Genomic DNA, 27,469 nt, shown 5'->3' on the forward strand with positions numbered 1-27,469 from the left:
AGATACCGATTACAAAAATATCCACAATCACTGCACCATTCACTGAAATGTAGCTCCCACTGGTGTGGAAGATGTTAGATTCAGTCTATACAGTGCAAAGTTGCAATCTATAATGGTTTTAAAGAGCAGACAATAAAGAGAATGATTTAATTTGTAATGGGCGGGCAAAAGGAAGGATTTTTAGGTAAGCAGTGTGTAATTCATTACTCCATGGAAACGCAGGCAGAAAAAAAATGGAGCTAAACAATATTCTTGAAAAAAGTGCAATTAGATTTTTTTAAATGACAAGTTGTTAGGACCTCTAGTGGTGTGTGTGTGTGAGTGTGTTTTCTCTTCCACTTCCACACCTTCCCCCCTCCCCCCCCCCCCCTCCCCAAGTCAACGTCCAGATAGCTGGAAATGGTTGTCCTATCATTTCAGGATGTTAGTACAATACTGCAGCAAAATGTGTGGAGTGGAGAAGGAAATGGAAAACTCAAATTTAATATTTATACCACTTTATTAGGACTCTCTCTAAAAGTTAAAAATGTTGTGAACAACTGGCAAAGAAATTGGCTTTGGGAAATGTCACATAAAATATTTAACAGGCCATTTTTTGACTAGAAAGGCCATTTAGCTGTATTATGAGAATCAGTGACACAATCTGAGTTCAAATAGCTTTGCTATGCAATAAAATAGAATCTCTCATAGTCAGGGGGCTAACCATCTACATAATCCCCTGCAGCAAACAAAAGAAATATGCTCATCGGGGGACGAATTTGAGCACAGCCTTATTTTAGGAATGAAAAGGACAGAAATTCACACAAGACTCCCACTGACTAAAATGAATGTTGTACATTACTATCTGGAGGCAGAATGAGCTCCTTAGAGCGATTTTAGCTGGTTATTCTATTTTAAGTATTTAAAGCACCCGAAATTGCTTTAAATCCTTAAAATGGTATAAAGGCCTGTGACAAATAGGGTCACTACCTAGTGCCCAGTGAACCAAAGGTAAATTTGGGCTCAACTTCACTCACCTCACCATTTGCTCAGGAGTAAGACTATAACTTCCAGGAAGGTGAGCTCTATGCTAGCAGTGCTTTACCAGTGTAGGAATACTGTTATATTATATTGGCCTAATTCACACCTTCCACTGGGGAACCCTGAGTGTTTGTCATTATCTTTACAATCACCATGAGTGGCTGTCTTCCTGATGGTTCCCAAGGCAGGCAGGCCAGGATACAGCTATTATAATGTGTTACACTGATGCCCACTGTGGCTCATGCATACTTATGAAGGTTTCAACCCCTTTTCCTATTTGAACTTCCACACCCCACTACTTTGGGGTGCCGCATTTTTCATAGGCTCGTTTATTAACACCCCATATATTTATTAACACTGACATCATTCATTCACCATAACTTGTGGTTAGCACGTTGCTCATACCCAACGTCTGCAAAAATCCCCAAAATACTCTACTCAGCTTTAACTGGTACACTGAAGTACATATGTACTAAATATCAACAGTTGAAACAGTCATAGGAATAGATGTTTTATCTTGTGACCATGGGTCATGCATAAGTTAGGCTACCATGAATACCCTATCTTTAGGTGAAAGGCCTTGTTTAACTAAGCTAAATATATTATAGGCCTGCGACTTGGAGGCACCCTGTGTTACAACATTAAGCAATACTTATGTTTCACCTCTATATCCTAAATCTATCTGATATTGTTTATCATAACTGGGTTTCAGGACCCCTCCCCCAGCTGTTACTATTTCTTGTTAATTTCCTTCTGAAGTCTCCACAGCTCTTTATTAGCATTTGAGTCAGTATGCTAACATTCTGTTGTTTTATACACAATATTCAGGGGTCCACCAGGGAGATAAATGTCTCCTTCCACTTGTCTGGAGAAGTTTGTCTCAGAATTTGCTGCCTTTGAGTGACCTGCATTTAACTACAGGGCCTAGAGAACATAATTTTTAGCATATATAAATAACTCCTCACAGTTTCCATACATACATCACACAGTTATGATGATGACAGTGTGACACAGGCCTTCAGTAAGGACCTTACATGACCCTCTTTGGTGAACACAAGAGATCCTCAAATCCCTGTGTACTCTTGTGCCCTCTGCCAATTGGCATCAAGAGGTTCTTGGGTCACAACTATGCCAAAAAGCATTTTCAGATGCTTATAACTTAATATTCAAAACCAAAGGTTCTAGTTTTCAATGAGGACTTTTTATGTGACAAGCTTGAACTGTCTAAGTTCAGCCATTTTAGTTTTCTTTACACAGAAACTAGAGGTCAGAATATGAAATGGTGTATTTTTAACATTGCTTTGTAACTTAAAAATAGATGGTAAATTTACTCAATTTTTAATTTGACCAAGAGTATGTGTTTGTTTTGTGAGACCAGGCATTTAAATTTCAGCCCCACGAGAAACCCTTTTGGACAGATTATTAATAAAGTTATAATCAAATCTGAAGAGTTATAATGGAAGCTTAAAAATAGTAGTTGCTAATGACAACTACTGTAACATTCAGAAAGGAAGATGTTTGATCACCCTTTCCTCTCATTAGATCTTGTCCAGATGACAAGAACTTTACAAGGAATAAAAACTCCACATATATACCACACCAAAGCCAGTGATACATCAGTTGCAGGCATTGTAAGGCAAATTTTCGAAAGCAGACTCCGAAAATTTAGATTTTAGTTCACAAGTTGCACTGTAATCTTGTAGCCAAAAAGAATCCAACAGTTTGATTTCTTAGAACTACAATAATTCTAGACTTTTTTTAGAACTCTCTTATGTTATGAGTTCTATTGACTGAAGGAATAATAGCTTATTGGGGATTTTCTATGCTAGTCTACTCTGATTATAGACAGTAGAAAGCTACAAGCCACAGGACTACATTTGTTGAAGTCACTAAGGCTACGTCTACACTTGTAGCTAGGTGACTGGCAGCATGGACTAGCCACCCAGAGTACGTACCCACATGGCCTGGGAGGATTTGTACTGAGGACAGGTTGCCCATGCTGACACTGCCCATGCTAGCCCAGTTACAGTGTTATTTTTAGCATGCTAGCTTAATGAGAGCTACTGCAAATATGGCTATTCAAACTTGAAATCCCTAGCTCCAAGTGTAGATGTAGCCTAAAGTGAAAGTGAGAGATTTTCTTCAAATATCTGTAACTGAGCACTTCCTAAAATGTTGTGCACCAAAGTGTTAGACAATTACCAAAGCAGAATTAAATAATTAGCAGTTAGATGGTAGAAGAAGAGGAGACATCCCTAATGATTTCATTTGGAAAAGATCTACAGTATTCAAAGTTTGCAATTATCTGCAACTAAAGAGTAGAGGCCAATGCCATAGTCACTGAAAAATAATATCCCCCCCCACCCCTCCCAAAGGATGTGTCCTGTGCTCTCTCCCTAAACTATAATCATTTCTGTAGAATCTGTTCCTTTATTTTGACCTTCTAAACAGAGCTGGTGACTTTTCTTTATCTGTGACTGTCAAGTCTCATGGCAAACTGCCTTTGTGTTAGAAATGTATTGAAACGCTGAGTCATGTCCTAGAGTAGAGGTGGTACTGAATATCTCCTCTCCACAGATGACAAATTTTAGAGGAAGACCATTTAACAAATTCTGATACCAGCTAATTTGTGTCTTACTGATGACTAAGCTGCTTGTTAAAGATTTTACAAGGTTAAAGAATGTGCAGAAGCAGAGTATAAGTACATTCTTTTCAAACACACTTATGATTGTTAGTTTGTCAGAACTATGGGTGACAATCTGATGCGTGGAGGGGATTTCATTTTGGCAAATTTGGCTATTCCTTTCCTCCTAATTTATACAATACACCTCTACCCCAATATAACATGACCCAATATAACACAAATTTGGATATAATGCGGTAAAGCAATGCTCCGGGGGAAAAGAGGGGGGCACTGTGCACTCCGGTAGATCAAAGCAAGTTCGATATAACATGGTTTCACCTATAATGCAGTAAGATTTTTGACTCCCGAGAACAGTGTTATATCGAGGTAGAGGTGTATATTGCAATTTTCATGTTGATGCTTCAAGTCTGACAAAGCAAATAGGGCTGCAAAAGATACATACTGATTTTCATTTGAAAGGGGCAAAGCAAGGGCATTCCCAGAGCTGAATCCATGTTCTTGATGGTCAAGAGTAAAGCTGGATGATGCGACATCTGTCATTGTTAGGACAAATGCAAAACTCCTAGATCCTATGCTGTCATGATCAAGACACAGAAATTTTTTTTACAATTTATCCCGTAACCAAGAGATGATTTACTTTACCTTTCAAATTATTATGATTTATTATTTGTGTGACAATGGCACCTACAGGCCTCATTTAAGTACCATAAAACTCATCAGAGCCCCATTGCACCAGGTTCTATACAAACATAATCCCTGCCTCCGACTACAATTGTGGTTCATGAAAACATGCAAGAATTGGATGAAATAAGCAAATATGTGGGTGTAGAGGGAGGGAGAGCAACAATAATGTGGATAATTTTGTATATTTCAATGGGGCCGTTCATAGTTGATTGGAGATATGTAAACTGCGTATTTAACACGGGAACAATAGATGGAACCAGCATTACAGAAAGCATTGCCAAGAGAGAAATAATTAAGATGTAACAATAACTGATTCTTCACGGCTTGTGATCCAAACCTCAAAAAGTGTTATCAGGAAGCCTCAGCATTGTAGAAACAAATACAGTTATGTATAGTTAACAAAAATTAGATAGAACAATCTCCGGTTTGTTGTTCGAGTAACTGATAATTTTAGTAGAGTTACTTAAATCATATAAGATTTTGTGGTTTTCAGCTTTATTTAGTATTCCATTAAGTTCAGAGCACACTAAAAATAGAATTCCATAAATAAACCTTCTTATTAAAAGACAAACTTTCCCTGCATCTTATTTCTTAACTTCCCTCTCCAACTTTCCTCCAGATCTCTGTACCCTTTATTGTCCTTACAATTTGTGGGGTTTTGCAATATATATATATATATATATATATATATATACATATATATATATATATATATACATATATATATATATATATATATACATATATATATATATATATATATATTGCAGTTTATGATTATCCAAGTCCTTAGAACTAATATCTGACTATAAGTCTTTGAAAAGTGCCAACAGGCAAATTATAGAGAAATAGACACAGGAGAGCTATCTATCCAGGCTTTTTTAGGGCATCCCACACCAGGGTATCTGAGTGCATTAAAATGATTAAAAATGTAGATAAGGTCTCTGTATCTCGCTCATTCTTTCATTCTGTAAGCTTTAAAAAATGTGATTTTTGGTGATTTGGTCAAAGAGGTGGGCTTTACAGTTTTTCAGTAGGTGCTGAGGGCCATGATAATTCCAATCTCTTGGAATTAGTTTCCACAGACACAGGCCAGTTGCTGAGAAAGCTCACCTCTATGCCCTGTGTAGGTTGACCTCATTCTTGAGGTTGTCCGTTCAGTTGTTCCAGTGGAACACAGCTGTTGTGGCGAGTTATGGTCATGCAGAGGGAAGAGGTCCCTCAAGTAATTCAGAATCTGATGTATACACCAATGTTTTACTTCTGGGGGAAGGATCAGATTAAGGCAATCAGTGAGAGGCTGTAAATACATACACCAACACACACACACACACACACACACATCTGTTTGAAGGGGACTCTTCTCCCAGACAGGCAGGGCAGCAGCATTCCTCCAGCATGCCACCTGAACAGGGACTCCCCTTCTCTCAAGATAAGCAGCAGAGATTTCCCTCTCCTGCCTGTGGACACAAGGATAGCAGCAGGTTGCCCTCAAGTCCTTCCATCATCATCTGGGGTATAGCTGTGTCACTGATGAAGCAAGATCACTTCACTCTGCTGTTGTTGCTAGACAGTCCTCTGCTGGGGTGGTGCTTTGAAGCCCAACAGAGCAGTGGGTCTTGGCGCTAACAGCCCATGCATGTGCTGAGAAGTTATCACATCATTTAGAACTATTATGTCAGTCTTTGTTCAGCCCCAGGAAGATAGAAGTGCATGGGCTAAAAAATTATGTTTAGGGGAAAAAAAAGTTGTCATTCTGATGTAATCACGTGACTCCAGGAGTTGGAGCCCTAGTTACAGGCCGATAGGGTATATGCCTTCACCTGGCCATGATTGGGGTTTATAAGAAGCTTTCCCTGTATGCATGTTATCCAATAATCTGTGTACAGGGTTTGGACTTCTGAAGCAGCTGGTACTGGTTACAGTATAGCACACTGGACTAGATGAGTCCCATGTCTGATCCACTTTATCAATTTCTATGTCACTGTGGCCAATCCCATAAATGGCTTTGAAAATTCAGACTGAAACTTTGAACTTGAGCCAGTAAAGAGAGAGAGGCCCTGGACTGATGTGCTCTTGGCAGCGTATGTTGCTGAATAAGCCAGCTGCTGTTTTCTGCACCAATTGGAGCCTTACAAAGATTATGGTTTCAATCCTGTTTATCATACCTTGTAGTAGTCAATACTGTAGGTCATGAATCACTATAGCCAAGTCTAAATCTCACAGGAGGGGATCTTGTGTCCTAGTCAAACATATGTAAAAAAGGGGCAAAGTGACCTGGAATGAGAGAGGTGATTAGGAGCTAGTCCAACACGAATAACTAACTCTTACAAATACGTTCTTTTACAATGTCCTTTAGTGCATAAGTATAATTTCTGTTAGATAGCTAAATGTCTTGTCTCTTTTACACTATTAATTGAGACCCTTCGGTTTGCCCTGTGTTTCAATATCAAATCATTTGTGCAATTAAAAATAAATATATGGAGATATACCTATCTGATAGAACTAGAAGGGACCTTGAAAGGTCATTGAGTCCAGCCCCCTGCCTTCACTAGCAGGACCAAGTACTGATTTTGTCCCAGATCCCTAAGTGGCCCCCTCAAGGGTTGAACTCACAACCCTGGGTTTAGCAGGCTAATGCTCAAACCACTGTGCTATCCCCCCCCAAATCAAAAACTATTGGTTTTGTTTGCTGATAATGTAGTCTTCATCTTCAAAGTTCACTCGTGTAGACAAGTCATATAAAAGAGCTCTTTGTTCCTTCCTCAACTATCTGGGAAACCAGGTAAAATTTGCATCACATTGAAAATCTGACACTACATGTGGGCATGAGATATCTTTAGTAAGTGGATTTTAGAGGTCAAATCATAAAAATTATGACTACTTTAACTAGTGTGTTTTATAAAAATGTCTACTAACTGATTTTTTCTGCTTGCTATGCAATTGGTGATAATTACACAGATAATCAGCCTGGCCACTGGGGAATGAATGAATTGACCTAGGGTTGGTTTGAATACTTATCCAAACCTCTTGAGTCTGAAAAGTTGGCATGAAAAAGGAAAATAATTTTCAATAACAATTAACTGGACTACTTCAGATCTCAAGAACACTTCCTTTGGGAAAAAGTTCAAGGTGTTCCTTATTGTTTGTTTTAAAAACTAAAGTTGAACTATGCCAGATTGTTTTCTACAGAAAAAAATAATGAGGCTGTCTGGTGCGGCTCACAACCATGATTGCCAACCTCAGGACAGACTGCCAAAAAGGAGGGCAGAAACAGTAAACTGATTGTATGTTATATTATTAGCTTTCACCAAGCCAGTAACAAGTGTGAACTCCTAAAGCACTATAACAGTCTTACTATGGACTCAGACAGTTCCATTGTATATTCCAGTCTACCTTGCCATCCAGACAAGCTGGAATTAGTGATAGTCATTTTACACCAAAAATCACACCATCATTCAGGTTACTCCCAGTCCCAAAGAACCAGTCACTTACCCCCAGGTCAGCTGTACTCAGATTTCAAACCAAAGACAACAGCTGTAGCCATTCCTATAATAAACTAAGTAAAGATTTATTAACTAGGAAAAGGAATGAGAGTTATTTACAAGGTTAAAACAGGAAACATATACACACACAAATGAGTTATAGACATAGAATCATAGAATCATCAGACTGGAAGGGACCTTGAGAGGTCATCTAGTTCAGTCCCCTGCACTCATGGCAGGACTAAGTATTATCTAGATTTAAAAAGATAATATAAGCTTTTATGAAAAACAGCTCTGTTAGGGCTATCCCATGCAAAGCAGCATGGGAAACTCTTGCTTATGTTTTGGAATCTTTGCCCCTCAGAGGCCAGACAGCATAAAGAGAACCCAATTCCTTCTGGTCTGAGATTTGTATCCCCCTCTCCCTAGAGTCCAAGTTAATGGGATGAGTTCGTCTGCTCGTAACCCCTGCATGTATGGGTGGTCGGAACAATTGACAGTCTTTCGTTCCCAATTGCCCAGTTGGATTCAATAGTCCTTACTGATGGGCAGGAGATAACATCTTCTGTAGGAACCCAGCATCTTGCAATAGGTGAAGTTTTTTTCCCCGTTTGGTGAATTAGAGTTTCAGAACAAACATTTTACAGTTGCAGAGCAAACACTTAAGTATTACCTTATAGCATGGAATACAGATACTATAAGTAGGCTTAGTACAGCATCCTACTAGCATTCCATAAAGTCTAAACACATTCATATAGTACTAACATCTATTTTAACTATACTAACCCACAGGTGAGCAAGACTGGTTTCCAATTATGCATTTGTCAGTGTTCAGTGAGGCTTGGGGCCTTGCCATGAGCTGGGACCAGGTCAGAGTCCAACATGCTAGGTACCTAAATAAGTGGCCTGATTCCTCCTCAGCATTTATGTAGGTCCTAACTTTGGCACCAGAGTAGGAAAAAATTGGCTAACGAATCTGTTTTAATCAAGTGATGTCTACAATGCAGAAATGAGGCACACAGTCAATAAACATGCTAGGGTGTACGAGAACCACCACCTCTGTTAGAGTCAGAATTGTGCAACTGGGTTTCATACATCCATACAGCTGGCAACTATTGTAGAGGATCTAGTGTTATGGGCTGTAATTTTGGAAACAGAAGTATGAGTCAGCATGAAATGTCAAGTGGTTCTAGTTTGCAGCAGAGGCACAAATCTGAAGATCTAACTGTGTTAACTTTGTTAATATGTTTATTATAGGCAGCATGAACACCTCTAGTTAATGTTCACATTGTATATCACTTTCCGTTATAACCTTCTTATTTTAGTGGGTTAAAACTCTGCCTTTAACTATTTGGGGTAACATTTTTTATGCTTGAGAGCAGATCCTCAACTCATGTAAATTGTCATAGACTCTCTGTCTTCACAGACTTATGACAATTTATGGCAGCTTTGCATCTACCCCTTGGTGACAGCTTCTGGATTTATTTGTTTATTTGAAGTATAAGGGGAAATGGTTCACCAAGGTTTCTTCAAAACTATGCCTCTGGATTTCTTGATTTCTTTCAACCTACTAGTTCATCTATGAACTTTCAACGTTCACTTTCTTCAGTAAGTTTATGTGGAGGCAAAGCCTTTTAATCACCCAGTTCTGCTAAGACTGTTAAAAGTCTGCAGGCCTCAATAAGTCTCTGGAAATTCCTTTAATCTGATGGTTCTTCAAAGACTTGAAATAATCTGTATGTGACATTTGTATTCATTTTACAGTGAGTACATTATTCTCAATGTATTTATTGTTGGGAGGGGGTTTGAGATTGTGTTTAAAGCAAATCTTTGCCCTAGTACCAGGGAATCCAACCTATTCTAAGTGAAACCAGAGACTTAGCAACTATATATATATAGTTATATATATATATATAAACGTATGGGAATGATGGATGGAAAGGCTGTTTTATGTGTGGCAGGACTGGGTGTTTATGATGGAGGAAGTATAGAAGGGGAAAAATTCCTTGCTCTGCTACTGTATCAGCAAGGCCCATTTCTTTTTTAACCAACATTTTCCTACATTTTACAAAACCTATTTGGTTTTTACCAATTATCACCCAAATTTTAGACCACTCAAGTACATGAAAATACTGAGTACTTTAAAACAAATCCAATACATTGATAATAATCAATTAGTGTTTGTTAATAATCAATTAGTGTAAATGTGAGACTGTCTGTTAAAATAAAGCCCGATGGAAGAAACGTGTGTGTGTGAGCATTATTGTCAATCCCATGCCCATCACATTACCAGCTTTACAGATAGTGTGGATAGTTATCAACATTCAAAGCAAATACAAGTTAGTGAACTATTTTTCTTGTTAAAGTGGGACAAAAATGAAAAACTGTCCAATTGCATTTCAGAATATGAGTATTAATAAATAAATAAATAAATAAATAAAACAGTACAAGAGTAAGGTTGAATGTTTGCACTGCAAATGTGCCATGGAAGTGGACACCTGGGCTGACTGGATTAAAGAACATTTGGAAACCAAATTATATTTGAGGCTGAAAGAAGATAATAAAAATAAAAGCAAACATACATTGGAAGCAACATCCACACAACACAGCAGAAAAACAGAGCTCTGCATTATGTGGTAAATTGATTTTACCATGTGTTAGCTTTTCACAACTTGCTGATGGTCCTTTGGGGGATTTTGTGCTGAATTTTTGCCTGGCTGCAAAATCCCCAACAAAGTCAATCAACCTGTCCAAGCAATACTTAGAGGAGAATGATGTTGCCCCGAACAACAAAATTTAAGTGAGACTGGCTGGGAATGGTTAGGTGTTTGTTTGTTTGTTTTTGGATGAATCATCAATGGATTGACTGACAGTGGCAATTTTTGTTGTTTTTTTGGCTTTTTTTGTGGAAAAGCCTGTACTTATTTTGGGAGATTTGGAGATTGTAATTTTAGCAAATAGTCACACAGTTGCATCCTGTGTCAGTAAATCTATGTGAAGATGAACTTACCTGGTAGGATGTGGCATCAGTGAATTCTGATTTAGCCGCTTACTGCACACAGAATGTAATGCTGAATGAAAAATCTGAATTACTTTGTCTTGCCCAGCTCATCTAATGCACATTGCAAGGGGTATTCTAGAAATGGCTAATTTAAAGACATTCATAACTGAACATGAGGTTTTCAAGCATTCCAGGAAAATGAAAAACATCTTCTGTGATGTCTGTGAAGAGATCAAATTGGAATGCAGTCTTCCACTTCTTGTACCGACAAGATGGTTTAGTCTGTCCTTAGCTGCACAGAATTGTCAGAAGGTCTGGGGTGTCCTAATGCACCTTCTAGATCATAAAGAGTTCAGCAGCACAAAAGCTGAAATGCTGATCAATAAAGCAGCTACTGAAACTAGGTAAATCCTTTGCACAAAACTTGAATTTCTGATTGAAACCCTTCGGCCATTGTATGAAGCGCAGAAAAAATTGGAATCCTGTTCTACAACAGACTCTGTGTTGTCTAACACAGAGGTGTATGTCATTCTGGTCAACAAGGTCTCTGCAGTATTTTGTCACAAAAAAAACTGGGGAGATTCTGGAACAAAAGCCCAAATCTTTTCATACCCATTTTGCCAGTCAGTGAGCAGTATATAGTTGGAAAGTTTTTCCAAAGTTTTCACAAAGAGCTGTCAAAGAAGTGGGAAGCTACTGTCTCTCATAATATGTCCCCTGAAACTTTTAACAGTGAATCATAGTTCTGAAAAGTCACTGTGTTTGTTTGACCTCAATTGCAAAAGAGTGGCCTGTACTAAAGAAGCTTTAAAGATTACTTGTGTATAATTTTCCTCTTTGTGACTCCTAATGAAGAAAGTGCACAAAGTGAATTCCATCTGTACACGGTAATGTCTCCACCAGACAGTGGCAACATCACTCCATTTGAATTTTGGAAAATCCACTGCACCGACTTTCAAAATTTGAGCCTACTTTTCGCACCCTCAGTGTCCCACCTAACTCAGCTAATTCAGAGAGAATCTTTTTAAAATTTGTCTGACTCCAAGGGTGCAGGAGAACAAGCTTTGGAATAGACACTTTGAAAAAACTGCTGTAAGCCTTTGCTACCTAGGACTTCTGGATTTTATAAAAAGCCCCTTATATTAAACATAAGTTAAAAAGAGAAGTATTCTTTTTAATAAACCATATACTGAACTACATTAACTTCTGTTTGTTACAATATCTTGAGGCTCCAGTTGGTTCGGGTACGCATCTATGTATTATGCAGCTAAATATAGCATATGAAACAAACCATCATGGCATTAAACAGCTTTTACTCTCAATATTCTGACTTCTCTATTTGTTGCTTTTTTTAATGTTCTTCCTGTCCCCTGATATTTACCCAGAAAACTGATTTCACACCAATTTTCAGCCATTTTTTAAATGTTTGTAACATACATTGATAATTCACAGGATTTTTTCAGCTAAATAAAAACTGAAAACAAAGGGCCTTGTATATCAGTCCAATCCGTTGTAAAATCAGCCAGACATGAGTAATTTCTAGTCTGTCGGACTATGTGCAAATGTCAAAAAGTTTTTCCAAACCTAACAGACTATTCTGACATTTCTAACTAGACAATGAATAACTTCAAAAACATATATCCTGATTCTAGATTTTGCTAAACGCTCATGAATAAACCCATTTTTAGGCCATAATATTGAGACATGGTACTTCAAAAAGTGTTCAGTGTATTTGCTGTATATTATTTATCCCATCATTTTTCAGCTCTCCTCCCTTAGAAATTGCTTGTCTAATTTACCTCAGAGTTGGTCAAACATTTCTGTGGTGCACAGAAATGACTCAGTCAAAGTTAGAAACAGAAATTTCTTGAGGTACAAAGTGGGGTTCTGGTCATAACTGGACTGTGAAAAGGTGGCTTCATTGCTCTGACAAGTAACTGGAGCTACAGGGTTTTGTTTAAAATTAAGGGACTTCAAAACCCTCCAGTTCTGTAGACTGAAACTTTGGATTTTTGAAGGTAGTCTAGGTTTCCCAGCATACAAATTCCTGCCCTCATTTTAGTAATATTCGGATAGTACACAGGAACATCAGCCAGCAAAGATTACAAAATACTCTTGGAAGAACATTAATTTTAATTAAGTTCATCTTGCTCCACAGGGAAAGATAAAGGAATTTTAATTTCCCCCAATGTTCCTATATTGTATTTATAACTAGATTCAAATTTAATGAATCTCTTTAAGTTATTTCTGTGTATACCTAAATGGGTTCACCTGTCGCCTGCCTAGGTATATTCCAATTGCAAGATTAATCCAGGTAACAGCCTGATTACAGTGGCATCAGATGATATATCTAGTTTGTCTTTAATATAATACAACAAAATAAAAAATTTCAGGGATTGTAGTTTGTGGTCTATAATGGTTGTATCATCTGCATGCTTCAACTTCTTAAACTCCTTCTCATCTCCCCCTTTCAATCCCTTTGATTTTATTATTTAACATCACTATTGCTAAGGGCTTTATGCAAAAATTAAAGGAGAGAAGGGCATTCCTGTCATGTTCCTTTTAAATAATTGCATTATAGACTCTGGTATGGCTTCAATATCCATTTACCAAATTTCTTTCAAATGTCAATTTTTACCTAGTGTTACAGAAAGAAATCCAAGTATTTTTCACTAATGATGAAAGATATATCTTTCATCAAGTATGTTCTATTTAAGAGCCCACCTATGACTCTGTGAAGAAGTTGGTGCTGAATTAGTAAAATCAAAGACATTTCCATGACAACGTTTTATGTGTCAGAAATTCAGGATTCACTACAGGCTCCAGAGCAGAAAAGAGGATTGAGGTGAAAATTACTTATATTGACACACATACCTTCATTAACTATTGGGGGGAAATGCAGGATGATACTGGTTACGTCTCATAAATTCATTTGCTTTTTGCATGAAGTTTGTCCCAGTGTAAAAGTTTTTTTTTCAGTGGTTTGTGGGATCCACAGTGAAAGTAAAAAAGGAGAGGACTGTCTATCACACAGTTCTTTCTCCAATGTGGGAGATTCCTAGGGGTTAAAAAAATGCTGACTGTCCAGTTCATTCATATATTTTTATATATACTATATATAAAAAGTTCTTATGTGTACTTAACATTTTTATGGGTTTCAGCTTGGTATGTTAAACCAGATTGTGACAGTAATTATTGGTCCATATTGGAGAACTGTGTATTGCTTAAGGTATCTCCAGGATGCTGTGTATCTCAGGAAGACACAGTGAGTGCCCCAGCATTGAGAACACAGCTGTTTTGCCACCTATTAGGAGGGTGTAGTAAGGACTCCCCTTCAGGGCTGGCCAGCTGTTAGCAGATGTAAGAGAAGGACCATGTCACAGACTGCTCCTTGTTCCTCCCTCTCTGTTCAGATACTTTGTATCCCAAGTTGTGCTAGCAAGGTACTCAGGAGTGGGCAGTGATGGCAGTTATGGCTGGGACTGTATTTGTGGGGAGAAGGACATGCCCTCCCACCTGTTTCCCTGAATATATTCAAGTGAACTCAGTGCCAAGAAATAATTTAAGTGTAATAAAGAAAATGGTTCCTTTTCCAACATCTAAATGGGAATCAAACCGGAAAAAACTTTTTAACATTACTGTTCTCTTACATACAGTGCAACTGCTCCACCTTTTCTCTCCCACCAGTCCTTCCTTAACAGTTTATACCCATCCATGACAGTGCACCAGTCATGTGAGTTATCCCACCGAGTCTCGGTTATTCCAATCACGTCATAGTTCCCCGACTGTGCCAGGACTTCAATTCTTCCTGCTCATTTCCCAGGCTTCTTGCATTTGTGTTCAGGCACCTAAGATTACTAGCCGATTGTCCTCCTTTCTCAATATGAATCAGGAGGCCTCCCCTGTTGCACCCTCCTCCTTGTGTTTCCTCCTGGTATCCCACTTACATCTTGGCTTAGGTCACCATCCCCCAATGAACCTAGTTTAAAGCCCTCCTCATTAGGTTAGCAAGCCTGCCTGTGAAGATGCTCTTCCCTCTCTTCGTTAGGTGGATCCCATCTCTTCCTAGCAATCCTTCTTCCTGGAACAATATCCCCTGGATGAAGAATCCAAAGCCCTCTCTCTGACACCACCTACGTAACCACGTATTTATCTCCACTATTCAATGGTCCCTACCAGGGCCTTTTCCTTCAACAGGGAGGATGGATGAGAACACAACTTGCGCCTCACACTCCTTTTATCCTTCTTCCCAGAACCACGTAGTCTGCAGTGATCTGCTCAAGGTCATTCTTGGCAGTATCATTGGTGCCCGCGTGGAGAAGTAGGAAGGGGCTTGTTCAATCTCGGCAGACAGGCCATCACATCCTGATCATGCCAAGGGATGCATCAGCAACAAAATTCTAGCTCCAGGCAAGCAGCACACTTCTCATGTCTCCCAGTCTGGATGGCAAATGGATGACTCCGTCCCCCGTAGAAGGGAGTCCCTGACCACCACCACCTGTCTCCTCCTCTTGGGAGTGATGGTCGTGGAACCCCCATCCCTAGGACAATGCATCCCATGCCTTCCAGTTGATGGGGTCTCCTTCTGATCCCTTCCCTCAGAAAATTCTACCAAATCATTCTCCACCTGTGCAGAGAGCCTAAAAGTGGTTTCTTATCTCTATCTGCATTGGGGGTACATGGATTTTCCTCTTTCTTCTTCTGGAGATCATATGCTGCCAATTTTCTTCCCTGTTCTGCACTGCCCTCTCTGATTCTTCAGCATGCTGTGCCTTCAGTACCAAATGCTAACTTCTAATCAGAAAGTCTTCATTTTCTCTGATTCAATGCAGGGTTGATACTTGGGTCTCTAGTCCTTTAACCTTCTCTTCCAATATGGAGACCAGCTTGCACTTCGCACAGATGAAGTTGCCTCTGTCCTTTGGGAGAAAGACAAACATGGCCCATCCTGTGCAGGTTACAACAGCTGATCGCTCACTATCCATAATATCTTCCTTCTAAGAGCCTCTTCAGATGGTGTACTTACTGCTTACAGAATCCCGAAAGGCAAAAGCACTCTGTGGGAACTCCCCACAGGTGAACTTCCAGGCAAACTCCCTCTGTTGGCCAGTCCTCGGTTCGCATCTGGCTGCCTTTTTATAAGGCTGCTGGCTCAAAACCTTCCCTCCCATCAACCACTCAAGGCCCACCTGGAACAAAGTACTCCCAATTCACACTTTTCGAGCAAACAACCACATGCCAAACAGTCACACTTAAGAGTTTCTATCCTAGGTTTTCATTTACAATCAGAGCACTAGTTCAACAAACCTGAGGAACAGAAAGCATGTGATAATCAAGTTAGTTATTCTCCTAAGTGAGAAAAGAAAATAAAAACCCTTTGGATGAGAATGCAAAGATCTCTAAGGCCTTGTCTACACTACGAGAGTAGTTCGATTTTACTTGCATCGAATTTTTGTAATCGATATTGCAAAGTCGAACGTGTGTGTCCACACTAAGGACAGTAATTCGACTTTGTGCGTCCACACTAACGGTGATAGCGTCGACATTCGAAGCGGTGCACTGTGGTCAGCTATCCCACAGTTCCCGCAGTCCCCTCTGCCCATTGGAATTCTGGGTGTAGCCGGCAATGCCTTCTGGGTAACAAAATGAGTCGAGGGTGCTTTTGGGAAACTGTCGTCATCCGTCCATCACTCCCGCCCTCCCTCCCTGAAAGCGCCGGCGGGAAAATAGTTCGCGCGCTTTTCCAGTCATTGACAGCGCGGACGCCACTGTACTCCGAGCATGGAGCCCGCTGCGACCATCGCTGCAGTTGTGGCCGCTCTCAACGTCTCGCAGCTTATCATAAAGGTTTCCCTGAGGCAGATGCAGAAAAGTCAGGCAAGGAGGCTACGGCACCGCGGTGATGTCCTGAAGTCTGAGAGTAGCACAGACCTGTCAGAAAGCAGGCGACCCAGCGCCGAGGACATCACAGTGGCAATGGGTCATGTTGATGCCGTGGAACGGCGATTCTGGGCACGGGAGACAAGCACTGAGTGGTGGGACCGCATAGTGCTGCAGGTCTGGGATGAATCCCAGTGGCTGCGAAACTTTCGCATGCGGAAGGGAACTTTCCGGGAACTTTGTGAGTTGCTGTCCCCTGCCCTGAAGCGCAGTGACACCCGGTTGCGAGCTGCACTGAGTGTACAGAAGCGAGTGGCCATAGCCCTGTGGAAGCTTGCAACGCCAGACAGCTACCGGTCAGTCGCGAACCAGTTTGGGGTGGGCAAATCTACCGTGGGGGTTGTTGTGATGCAAGTAGCGAAGGCAATCGTTGATGTACTGCTGCCAAAGGTAGTGACCCTGGGAAACGTGGAGGCGATCATAGATGGCTTCGCAGCGATGGGATTCCCAAACTGCGGTAGGGCCATAGATGGAACTCACATCCCTATCCTGGCACCGGACCACCAGGCCACCCAGTACATTAACCGAAAGGGATACTTTTCCATGGTGCTGCAAGCACTGGTGGACCACAGGGGACGTTTTACCAACATCTACGTGGGATGGCCGGGCAAGGTTCATGACGCTCGTGTTTTCAGGAACTCTGGTCTGTTTAGACGGCTGCAACAAGGTATTTACTTCCCGGACCACAAAATAACTGTTGGGGATGTGGAGATGCCTATAGTCATCCTCGGGGACCCAGCCTACCCGCTAATGCCCTGGCTCATGAAGCCCTATACTGGCGCCCTGGACACTGAAAAAGAACTCTTCAACTACCGGCTGAGCAAGTGCAGAATGGTGGTGGAGTGTGCTTTTGGCCGTCTCAAGGGGAGATGGAGAAGCTTACTGACTCGCTGTGATCTCAGCGAAACCAATATCCCCATTGTTATAGCAGCTTGCTGTGTGCTCCACAATCTCTGTGAGAGCAAGGGGGAGACCTTTATGGCGGGGTGGGAGGTTGAGGAAAATAGCCTGGCTGGTGATTACTCACAGCCAGACAGCCGGGCGATTAGAAGAGACCAGCGGGAAGCGCTGTGCATCCGGGAGGCTTTGAAAGCAAAGTTCCTGAGTGAGCAGGGTAACCTGTGATTTTATAGTTTGTGTACTGAGAAGCTAAACCTGCCCCCGTTTCTTTACCCAGGTAATGTTGACTATCCTATCCAGTTACATACCCCCTTCACCCCCCCTCCAACACACGTGTCGAAATAAAAATAGTTCTACTTTGTTAAAGCACACCGTTTTCTTTAATACTGTTTTAGCGGGAATTTTTTAAAACTGGGACGCAGACTGTGGTGCGGGGCGGGTCTAGTGTTGTGATGCGAATGCAGCTTCTAAACTCAAGGATTGACAGGCTCCGCTGCGGTGGGATGCTTGTTTCAACGGAGCCTGTCACCCCTCCTGATCGGGACTGTGTGTATGGGAGGTCTATTTGACTTTGTGGCAGGGGGAGGACGGTTACAGATCCCATGCTGTGTGGCTCTGTGATCCTGTCTAAGGACCGGCGCTTAAGATCTGTAACTGCCCTCCCCCGCCACAAAGTCACAGAGCAACCCACCCCCCCCAACATTACATCAAAACAACCTCCCAGACTAACCGGGGCAACTAGTCACTGCATCACTGCACTGTGTATGTGCCCTGCTGCTGTGCCTGCCCCCGACTATGTACCCTGCCAAAGGAGACTGTCCTGTCCAATTTCCAACCCCCTTTCCCCTCCTCCTCCAAAAGAACATGATTGAAACAGTAGTTAACAGAAACGAATTTTTTATTATCAACTACACATGGCATTGGGAGGTGAAACTTGGACGTGGGCTTGTGTCAGGCGGGAAGGAAAGAACTTTTCAAATTTTGGGAAATGAGAGCCTTCTGCTACTAGAGCTCTCTGCAGGGGTGGAGTGAGAGTTAGCAGGGACTCTGCCGCCTCTCCTTCTTTGCACTTTGGGTGAGGTGGGTATGGGACTTGGTGGCGGGGGAGGGCGGTTAGAGATGGACTGCAGCGGGGCTCTGTCCTCCTGCCTCCGTTCCTGCAGAACATCCACAAGGCGCCGGAGCGTGTCCGTTTGCTCCCTCAGTAGTCCAAGCAGCGTTTGAGTCGCCTGCTGGTCTTCCTGCCGCCACCTCTCCTCCCGATCCATGTTGGCTTGGTGCATTCGGGTCAAGTTCTCCCGCCACTGGGTCTGCTGTGCTGCCTGGGCTTGGGAAGAGGCCATAAGCTCAGAGAACATGTCCTCCCGTGTCCTCTTCTTCCTACGCCTAATCCGCGCTAGCCTCTGGGAGTGTGATTCCAGGCTAGGTTGTGAGACAGTCGCAGACGGGGCTGTGGAAATGGGAAAAAGGGAGTGAATTCCTCTGAAAGATAAATGTAGTTGTGAACAAAGAACATAGTCTTTCTCTGTGAACAAGACCATGCACAGCACCTTTCACATGCGCACTCAGCACAAGGTCGAATTCTCGGCCTTCGCATTCTGTGCCTGGGGTCTTGAACAGCACATTTGAGAAGCGAGGCAGCACAACGGAATTTCTGTTGCAGGCAGACATGGTAAGCCGTACACTTGTGGCAGTTTAAAACTTTTATATTACCACTGGCCTCATTTCACATTTAAATCAATGTCAGTCCCTGCTGCCAGCAATCCGGCAAGCGGGAACTCTGCCCTTGTCCCACCCCCTCGCGGCTGTCCCCGGGAATGATCCCTTTCGGCTGCCCCTCTCCCGCCTCCACCGCGTGGCTGCAAACCAGCGGTGACAGTTCTGTAAAGGAACGGGAAAGCAGTCCCAACACTAACATTCCCCTACCTAATTAAAAGCAGGTCACCATGGCCGACATCACCCTGATGAGGATCTCCGAGAGCGACAAAGAGAGAATGCTCCGGGAAAGCCTCCAAAGACCAGGGCCGTATGCCGCCCTGCTGTGCAGAGCAATGATCCCCGAGTACCTGATAATCTCGTGGCGCGGCAACGTGTCGTACTTCGGAGGACCCAATAAGGCCGCTCTCCCCAAGAACCTCATGCAACGGCTTTCAAGTTACCTCCAGGAGAGCTTCATCGAGATGTCCCAGGAGGATTACTGCTCTATCCCCGCACATATAGACCGCATTTTACTGTAGCTGCAGTAGCAGGGAATACACAGTAGAGCGGCTTGTGCAGGACAATCACTGAAAACTGGACATTGCTAGATTTCTTTTCAAAACTTGCACTGCCCCTTACTAAACCGTTAAGCGCCTAGGGCACACTAATCATGAACAACCCATTCTTTTAATTGTTAATATTCCTGTTTTGTTAAAAATAAATGTTTAGATGTTTACAACACTTACTGGCTGATCCTTCACCAGATTCTGTGTCCGGGGTAATGGCTGGGGACGCTTCGTAGGGGATCTCTGTAAGGGTGATGAAGAGATCCTGGCTGTCGGGGAAATCAGCGTTGTGAGAGCTGCCAACTGCCTCGCCCTCCTCATCTCCTTCCTCATCTTCCCCGTCCCCTAACATGTCTGAGGAACCGGCCGTGGACAGTATCCCATCCTCAGAGTCCACGGTCACTGGTGGGGTAGTGGTGGCGGCAGCACCGAGGATGGAATGCAGTGCCTCGTAGAAACGGGATGTCTGGGGATGGGATCCGGAGCGTCCGTTTGCCTCTTTGGTCTTCTGGTAGCCTTGTCTCAGCTCCTTGATTTTCACGCGGCACTGCGTTGCATCCCGGCTGTATCCTCTCTCTGCCATGTCTTTAGAGATCTTCTCGTAGATCTTTGCATTCCTTCTTTTGGATCGCAGCTCGGAAAGCACGGACTCATCGCCCCACACAGCGATGAGATCCAAGACTTCACGATCAGTCCATGCTGGGGCTCTCTTTCTATTCCCAGACTGCACGGCCATCACTGCTGGAGAGCTCTGCATCGTTGCCAGTGCTGCTGTGCTCGCCACGATGTCCAGACAGGAAATGAGATTCAAACTGGCCAGACAGGAAAAGGAATTCAAATTCAAATTTTCCCGGGGCTTTTCCTGTGTGGCTGGTCAGAGCATCCGAGCTCGCACTGCTGTCCAGAGCGTCAACAGAGTGGTGCACTGTGGGATAGCTCCCGGAGCTATTAGCGTCGATTTCCATCCACACCTAGCCTAATTCGACATGGCCATGTCGAATTTAGCGCTACTCCCCTCGTCGGGGAGGAGTACAGAAGTCGAATTAAAGAGACCTCTATGTCGAACTAAATAGCATCGCAGTGTGGACGGGTGCAGGGTTAATTCGATTTAACGGCGCTAACTTCGACATAAACGCCTAGTGTAGACCAGGCCTGAGATAGCTACTCAGTTTCAGTAAACTGCTGAATCTAAAGATTTAGTTCAGCAGGCAAAGGTAGACATGATAATAGCCTCTCTTGATAAGGATATGGTTATTCTGGGTGAGAAGGGTCTCTTTCGAAAAATTGACTAGCAGCAGAGTAAATGACTCTTTCAAGATACATTTTGAAGCTTCAGATGTGTATTACAACCTCTTTTGCCAGAGAGGCAGTTGCCTGTGCTAATGATCTTCAAAGGTCCATAGGGGACATGAAAATAAAATCAGTGCTGAGAAAAATATCCATAGCAGCTGCTTTTGTTGCTGAGGCATCCCTTGGTCTGATCATATTCTCTGCTCAAATGGTTGCTCTGAACACAGTGTCTCCGATAGTTATGGTTCCGCACCTGGAAAGAAAATAGACAAGCCAAGCAAGCTCTTAGTCAGGGAAATACATAAGATTGCTGTAGGGTCCAGTGAAAGACAAAACACACTTACTGTTTTAGAAACTAGGTCAAAATAATTTCAGACCTTTCTACAGACCGAGTACCATTTTAGGATTAAAAATCACTGGAAACACAATCCAGAAGAGATTTTTATGATAAAGGAACGCCCTGTGCCAGAAGAAAAAGGCGATGGGGTATGCAAGATTGAAGTACAGCTACAATTCATCATTCAAGTAAAATAAGTCCAAATGTGACTTTCTTAGTCATTTCCCCATCTTCTCAACAATGATGAGGAGTTAGTGGGGAGGAGATGATCCCTCTTTCTGGAAAAGAGTGACCACAAGCAGCTGTTTTTTTAATTTATTTTCTTAATTTTTTTTTAGTTAGAATAACAAAAGAACCCATAATCAAGCTCCTCGTGACTTACAATCATTTAAATTCACAAACTAAATATGCAGTTCAGGCAACTCACCCTTCATGCCAAAGCAGCAGCTGATAATCAAATGCTAACCACCATGTACCTTAATACTTCTTCAAAAGCTGGATGAGACAAACGGACCCTGCAGTATGCCCTGGAAGTTGCAAATTCAGGCTGTATTATACATGGGGTTGAATGAGAACAAAGAATGTCCTGCCTACTCTCTATTGTATCAACTCTATTATATCAAGAAAGGATCTAGCATCAATGGCTCAGCTGAGTGTAACTGTGATAGTGTTTCACAGGAAAAGAGGTGGTCTCTTAGGTAGGCTCATCCCAGGTAATTTAAAGCTTATTAGGTCAAAACCTGATCTTGCCATATGCACAATCAAGGTTTTAGACCAAATAGGTTCATATAAGTTCAGATAAATTGCAGGACTGGATGGCTCTTGGAATTGGTTATTTGATACAAAAATTTTACTTTAGTCACAGTTCTGGGTTAGGTTGTTAATAGAGCTGTGCAGAGGATGGACATTCTGGTTCATGAAGGATTTCAAAATTTGGCTTACTTCAGAATCAGAACAAAACTGAATTTCTGAAGTTAATTTTTTTTATTTTTTATGTTATATTATAAAGTTAGAAAACAAAAACAAAAGCCATTTCAAAACAAAAAATCAAAATGTTTCATCCCCAAAAATGTTAAAATTGGATGTTTCAACATAATTGAAACTTTTTCCACCAGTTTTCTTCTGAAATAAAATCTGGTATAATTGACCCAATTTAATGAAGTTTCTATTTCAATGGAACTGAATATTCCAACAGAATATGGTTTTGTCAGTTTCTTCAACCAGCTCTACTTGTTAATGTATCATCTCATGGCTGTTCAATGTAATAGATAAATACAACAATAATCTCAGGCCATTGTCTATATCACTGTCAAACTTGTTAGCAAGCACTGCTCTGTATAGACTTTAGTGGTCTGCATTAAAAGTTCCCTAGTGCACTTTAATGTAATACTGTTTGAAATCACAAACCAATACCTTTAAAAACAGAATTTTTAGCTAACATGCAAGCATGCTTATCTAAATCAAATCAGTCCAAACCATACCTCTGAACTGTAGAGGTGCTGTTCAAACGGATCCATAAACTCATTGATTTTGAGTAGGATTATGATGTTTGTTTTAAATTTTCCATTATAAATCTAATTTTAAAAATATGCATGACTGGCTTCCTGTAGCAATATTCTTTGTGCCATATCTGAATATGGTGTCATTGATCCATTTATTTATGCCAAATTTTGTGGATTTAAAATAACATACAGCACACCCTTGCTATAATTCCCTTCATTATAATTAATGTTTAGCTATGATGAACACAGACCCTGGATCCCAACTACAGTACTATAATGTTGTTGTTTTTTTTTTTTAAAAAAGGGGGTGGGAGGAAGAGGATGTTGCATATGGGTGCACAGTTTTTATCCAGCCTGTCATGTGGCTAAGAGCTGAGCTGACACTCTCGACCCACTCCACTGGCAGGAGCCAACAGTAGGGTTACCATATTTCAGCAAGCAAAAAAGAGGATGGGAGGAGCCCCATCCTAGCCCCGCCCCTGTCCTGCCCTAGCGCCGCCCCTGCCCCACCCACTTCCCACCCCCCTCAGAACCCCCAACCCTCCCCCCCGCTCCTTGTCCCCTGACTGCCCTCTCCTGGGATCCCTGCCCCTAACTGCCCCCCAGGACTTTACCCCCTACCTAAGCCTCCCTGTTACTTATCCCCTAACTGCCCCCTCCTAAGACCCCCCCCAAATGCCCCCCAGGACCCTACCCCCTACCTGTACCCTGACTGCCCAAAACCTTATCCACACACACCCCAGAAAGCCCCCCCGATCTCCCGACCCCCCCGTCTCTTGACTGCCCCCTCCAGAACCTCCCTGCCCCTTCTCCGACCCCCTGGCCCCCTTGTTGTTGGCCTTTTTTCACCTAACGTCTTGGTGAACTTGCTCAGGAACTGCCTGAGCCTCTTGGCAGCAGCGGGGGAGGAGCTCCAGACTGCCAGAGCCGATCTGCGATGCAGGGAGGGAGGGAGGGAGTGAGTGAGTGAGTGAGCTCTGCTGCAGGGGGAGGAGGGATTCCCTCTCGCTGTCGGAGCCCCATGTAAGTGGCACCATCCGGCTGCCCTGTTAGCCGCGGGTGCTCTGCATGGGGGGAAGGGGGGAGAAGTCCGGACATTAACAAATTCCCCCCGAACGCTATTTTTAGTTCAAAAATCCGGACATGTCCGGGGGAATCCGGATGAATGGTAACCCTAGCCAACAGGCCTCATTATGATTGGTTTTTTTGCTATAACGTACCCCTGGCTATAATGAACAAATGGCCTGGATCCCAATAGGTTTGTTATAGCAAGGGTATATTGCATGTCTTTTTTTTTTTAATTTATTTCCCTCCCCTGTTATATGAAAAGCCCATGTAAACAATTGGACAAACTAAGTAGTGGAAATAGCGGAACTGATCCTACACAAGGTCATGTCAAATGCACAAAGCTAACAAGCTATAAAAAGAAAATCCCCTCTAATCTCAGGCACTATTTGTAATAAGTGTAGGGAAAATAATTCATTGTGATTGTTAACTTAGTGATGTCCTCTGTAACCTTTCTACACTTCTGTTTTCATCAGTCCAGAAATAGGAATAACACTTACTCCGCCAAAGGCTTAATATCATTTATAATCTTACTTTACAAACACCTAAGGGTACTGTATGAAAAATAGGTGGATTTTGTTATATGGTAAAGGTTAAGATAAAATGCAACATTTTTATTATTTTTAGTTCATAAATTGTATCATCCAAACGTGATCCTCAGAGAATAAAACATTATTTCTAGAGCATGATTTCATATCTCATCTCTAAAAATAGAGGCTGTGCAGTAAGATTTTCATTTTTAAGATTTTTGTTCTTTGTATATATTTACATGAATTTTGATGTAAAATAAGAATATAATGTTTTGGCAAGACCCTATCATCATATGTATGGGGTTATTTTTACAGTTCTAACTGAATTCTACCTCTACATCTTTTTTTTCTCTCATTTGCTTGTCTTATACATGTTTACCAGGATAGCCCACTGGTCTTACAGTCTGACAGGAACGTAACAGTGAATGCAAGAAATCACATGGGACAGTTAACTGGACAACTGACTGTAGGTGAGTGTTCTTCTTTAAAGAAGATTATATGTATTATTCAAGTCTCATGAATAATATTTTTATTCAGTGATGTAAAATATTTATTGCAAAAGCTCTGATAATCATACTGAAGAATAACATTATGTTGGACCTGATTCAACACTCATTGGAGTCAATGGAAAGTAGAGCCAGTATAAAAAAAAAGAGAGAGAGAAAATGGCTTTTTCATTCATCAAAATATTTTTCTTTCTTTTTTTTTTTTTTGTCACAAACAAATATTTCAGCAGATGGTTTTGCACAAAATGAAATTTTTCTGGCTTCTTTCAATTTTTTTCATGGAAAGTAATTATCATTTTTCTAGCAGAAAAACTTCCATCTCTTCAATGAGCATTGAATTGGTCCCCCTAGCCCGGGTCCTGAATTCAGTCCTGGACAGATTGGATTGCACAATCCGAGTAACAGAATGCAGGGCTGCCCAGAGGGTTCAGGGAGCCTGGGGCAAAGCAATTTCAGGGGTCCCTTCCATAAAAAAGTTGCAATACTATAGTAACATGTATTTGGAAATGTAAAAAATAACCAGTGAAATACATTCAAAAATTAATTTTTAATAATTTGAAAATACACGAAATACATCATTTAAAAACATGAAATGTTTTAATGACGTATAAATTTGCAATATGGGCTGTCACTGGGTGATGATGATGGTTGGTGCCAATGGGCTGTCGCTGCCTCGGGGTGGCGCTACTGTTGCCCAGAGCTGGGTGGGGAGTTGGGCTCTGGGTCGGGGGTGCCTGGCTCAGAGGGGCTGGGCTCAGAGCTGGGGGTCAGGGCTTTGGGGGGATGGGGTCGGGGGGGTGTCCAGTTCAGAGGGGGCTGGGCTCAGAAGTGGGGGTCAGAGCTGTGGGGGGGAGGTGCCCGGTTCAGAGGGGCTGGGCTCGGAGGTCAGGGCAGTGGAGGATGGGGTCGGGGGGTGCCCAGCTCAGAGGGGCTGGGCTCAGAGCTGGGGGTCGAGGTGTGCCCGGCTCAGAGGGGCTTACCATGCCGCCTCCCCCCTCTGCCAGAGCTTCAGCGAGCCGCGTCCAGGAGCTCCTTCCGCTTGGCCTACCAGAGCTAGCAGCCCTGCCCCCTTACCACACAGCTCCAAGTGAGAGGACCTCAGGCCCCGCCCGAACCACGCTGCTGCAGCGCTGTCCGGGGCTGCTCCTGGACGCGGCGTACTGAGTCGCCGGGGGATGGAGGAAGGCAAAGGCGGGGCCGGGGCCGGGGCTAGGGGGGAGCCTCTGACATTCTCGTGGGGACCCCTGAGGGGCCCGGGGCCTGGGGGAAATTGCCCCACTTGCCCCCTCCTCTGGGCGGCCCTGACAGAATGTAAACAGTGTAAACCTATTTGAAATTCTTTTCCAGATAGCAAAATGTTGTCTGTGTTGTCAGGACATAATTGTACTGTAATCAGTATAATATGGAACAGATTTCCAGTCATTAATGAAAATGTATGTGATATATCTTTATTTTACAATTGAAGTACAAAATATAAGAGCTAAAAATTCCAAATGAAATTAAAATTCGAAGTGGTCTAATGTTACTAACTTCCTAATGTTACTAATGTGGTACATTTTATTTTGATTTCCTTTTACTTTATCCCGCTTTTATTAAGTCTACTATTTTCTAATATTTAACTATATCATAAGTATGATTTACTAAACATTAAAGCATATCTCTATTACTAATAAGGCTGTATATTTTAGTGGCGAGCACATGACTCTCATTCATGGCCTTGAGAGTACTGATGAAAAAGATCAATACTGAGGTACCCTTTAAAATAATTAAATGTTCCAGACAGAGGATATATTACAGGGGTGGGTAAACAATGGCCCGTGGGCCAGATCCAGTCCATCAGGGCTTTGGATCTGTCCCGCAGGATTGCCACCCCCATGGTGCCGCGCCGCTCCCGGAAGCATCCGGCACCATGTCTGGCCTGGGGGGGCAAGAGGGCTCTGTGCACTGCCCTCGCCTGCAGGCACTGACCCCGCCCCCAGCTCCCATTGCCTGGGAACAGGGAACCGCAGCCAATTGGAACTTCAGTGGAGGTACCCGCAGGAGGGCAGCACGCGGAGCACTCTGCTCCCCGCCCCCTCCTGCAGGGATGTGGAGCCAGCTGTTTCCAGCAGCAGGTTGGGGCCAGGGCAGGCAGGGAGCCTGCCTCAGCCCCACTGCACACTGCTGCCACCCTGGAGCCACTCCAAGTAAGTGGCGTCGGGCCGGAGCCCACACCCCAAACCCCTCCTGCATCCCGCACCCCAACCCCCTGTCCTGAGCCCCCTGCCGCAACCCAACCCCCTGCCCTGAGCCCCTTCCTGC

The 27,469-nt window shown here is 42.6% G+C and overlaps 2 protein-coding genes across 3 annotated transcripts in view; one reads left to right on the plus strand and one right to left on the minus strand.

The window, feature by feature from the left end:
* Positions 1-27,469, plus strand: part of SGCZ (sarcoglycan zeta) — an 895,864-nt gene that overhangs the window by 736,994 nt on the left and 131,401 nt on the right. For both annotated transcript variants that reach the window (XM_005282086.4, XM_065596823.1), the window contains one exon: positions 25,045-25,132. In XM_005282086.4, coding sequence (XP_005282143.1) covers positions 25,045-25,132 — 88 coding nt within the window. The remainder of the gene's footprint in view (positions 1-25,044; positions 25,133-27,469) is intronic.
* LOC135983711 (uncharacterized) lies at positions 18,558-21,102 on the minus strand. Its single transcript, XM_065596821.1, has 2 exons — positions 20,119-21,102; positions 18,558-19,124 (listed from the first exon to the last, which is right to left on the minus strand). Exons 1-2 carry the CDS (start codon positions 20,693-20,695, stop codon positions 18,649-18,651), a joined length of 1,053 nt encoding a protein of 350 aa, XP_065452893.1. The 5' UTR covers positions 20,696-21,102; the 3' UTR covers positions 18,558-18,648.

This window comes from Chrysemys picta, chromosome 5 (assembly GCF_011386835.1).
Source record: "Chrysemys picta bellii isolate R12L10 chromosome 5, ASM1138683v2, whole genome shotgun sequence".
Lineage (NCBI taxonomy): Eukaryota > Metazoa > Chordata > Testudines > Emydidae > Chrysemys > Chrysemys picta.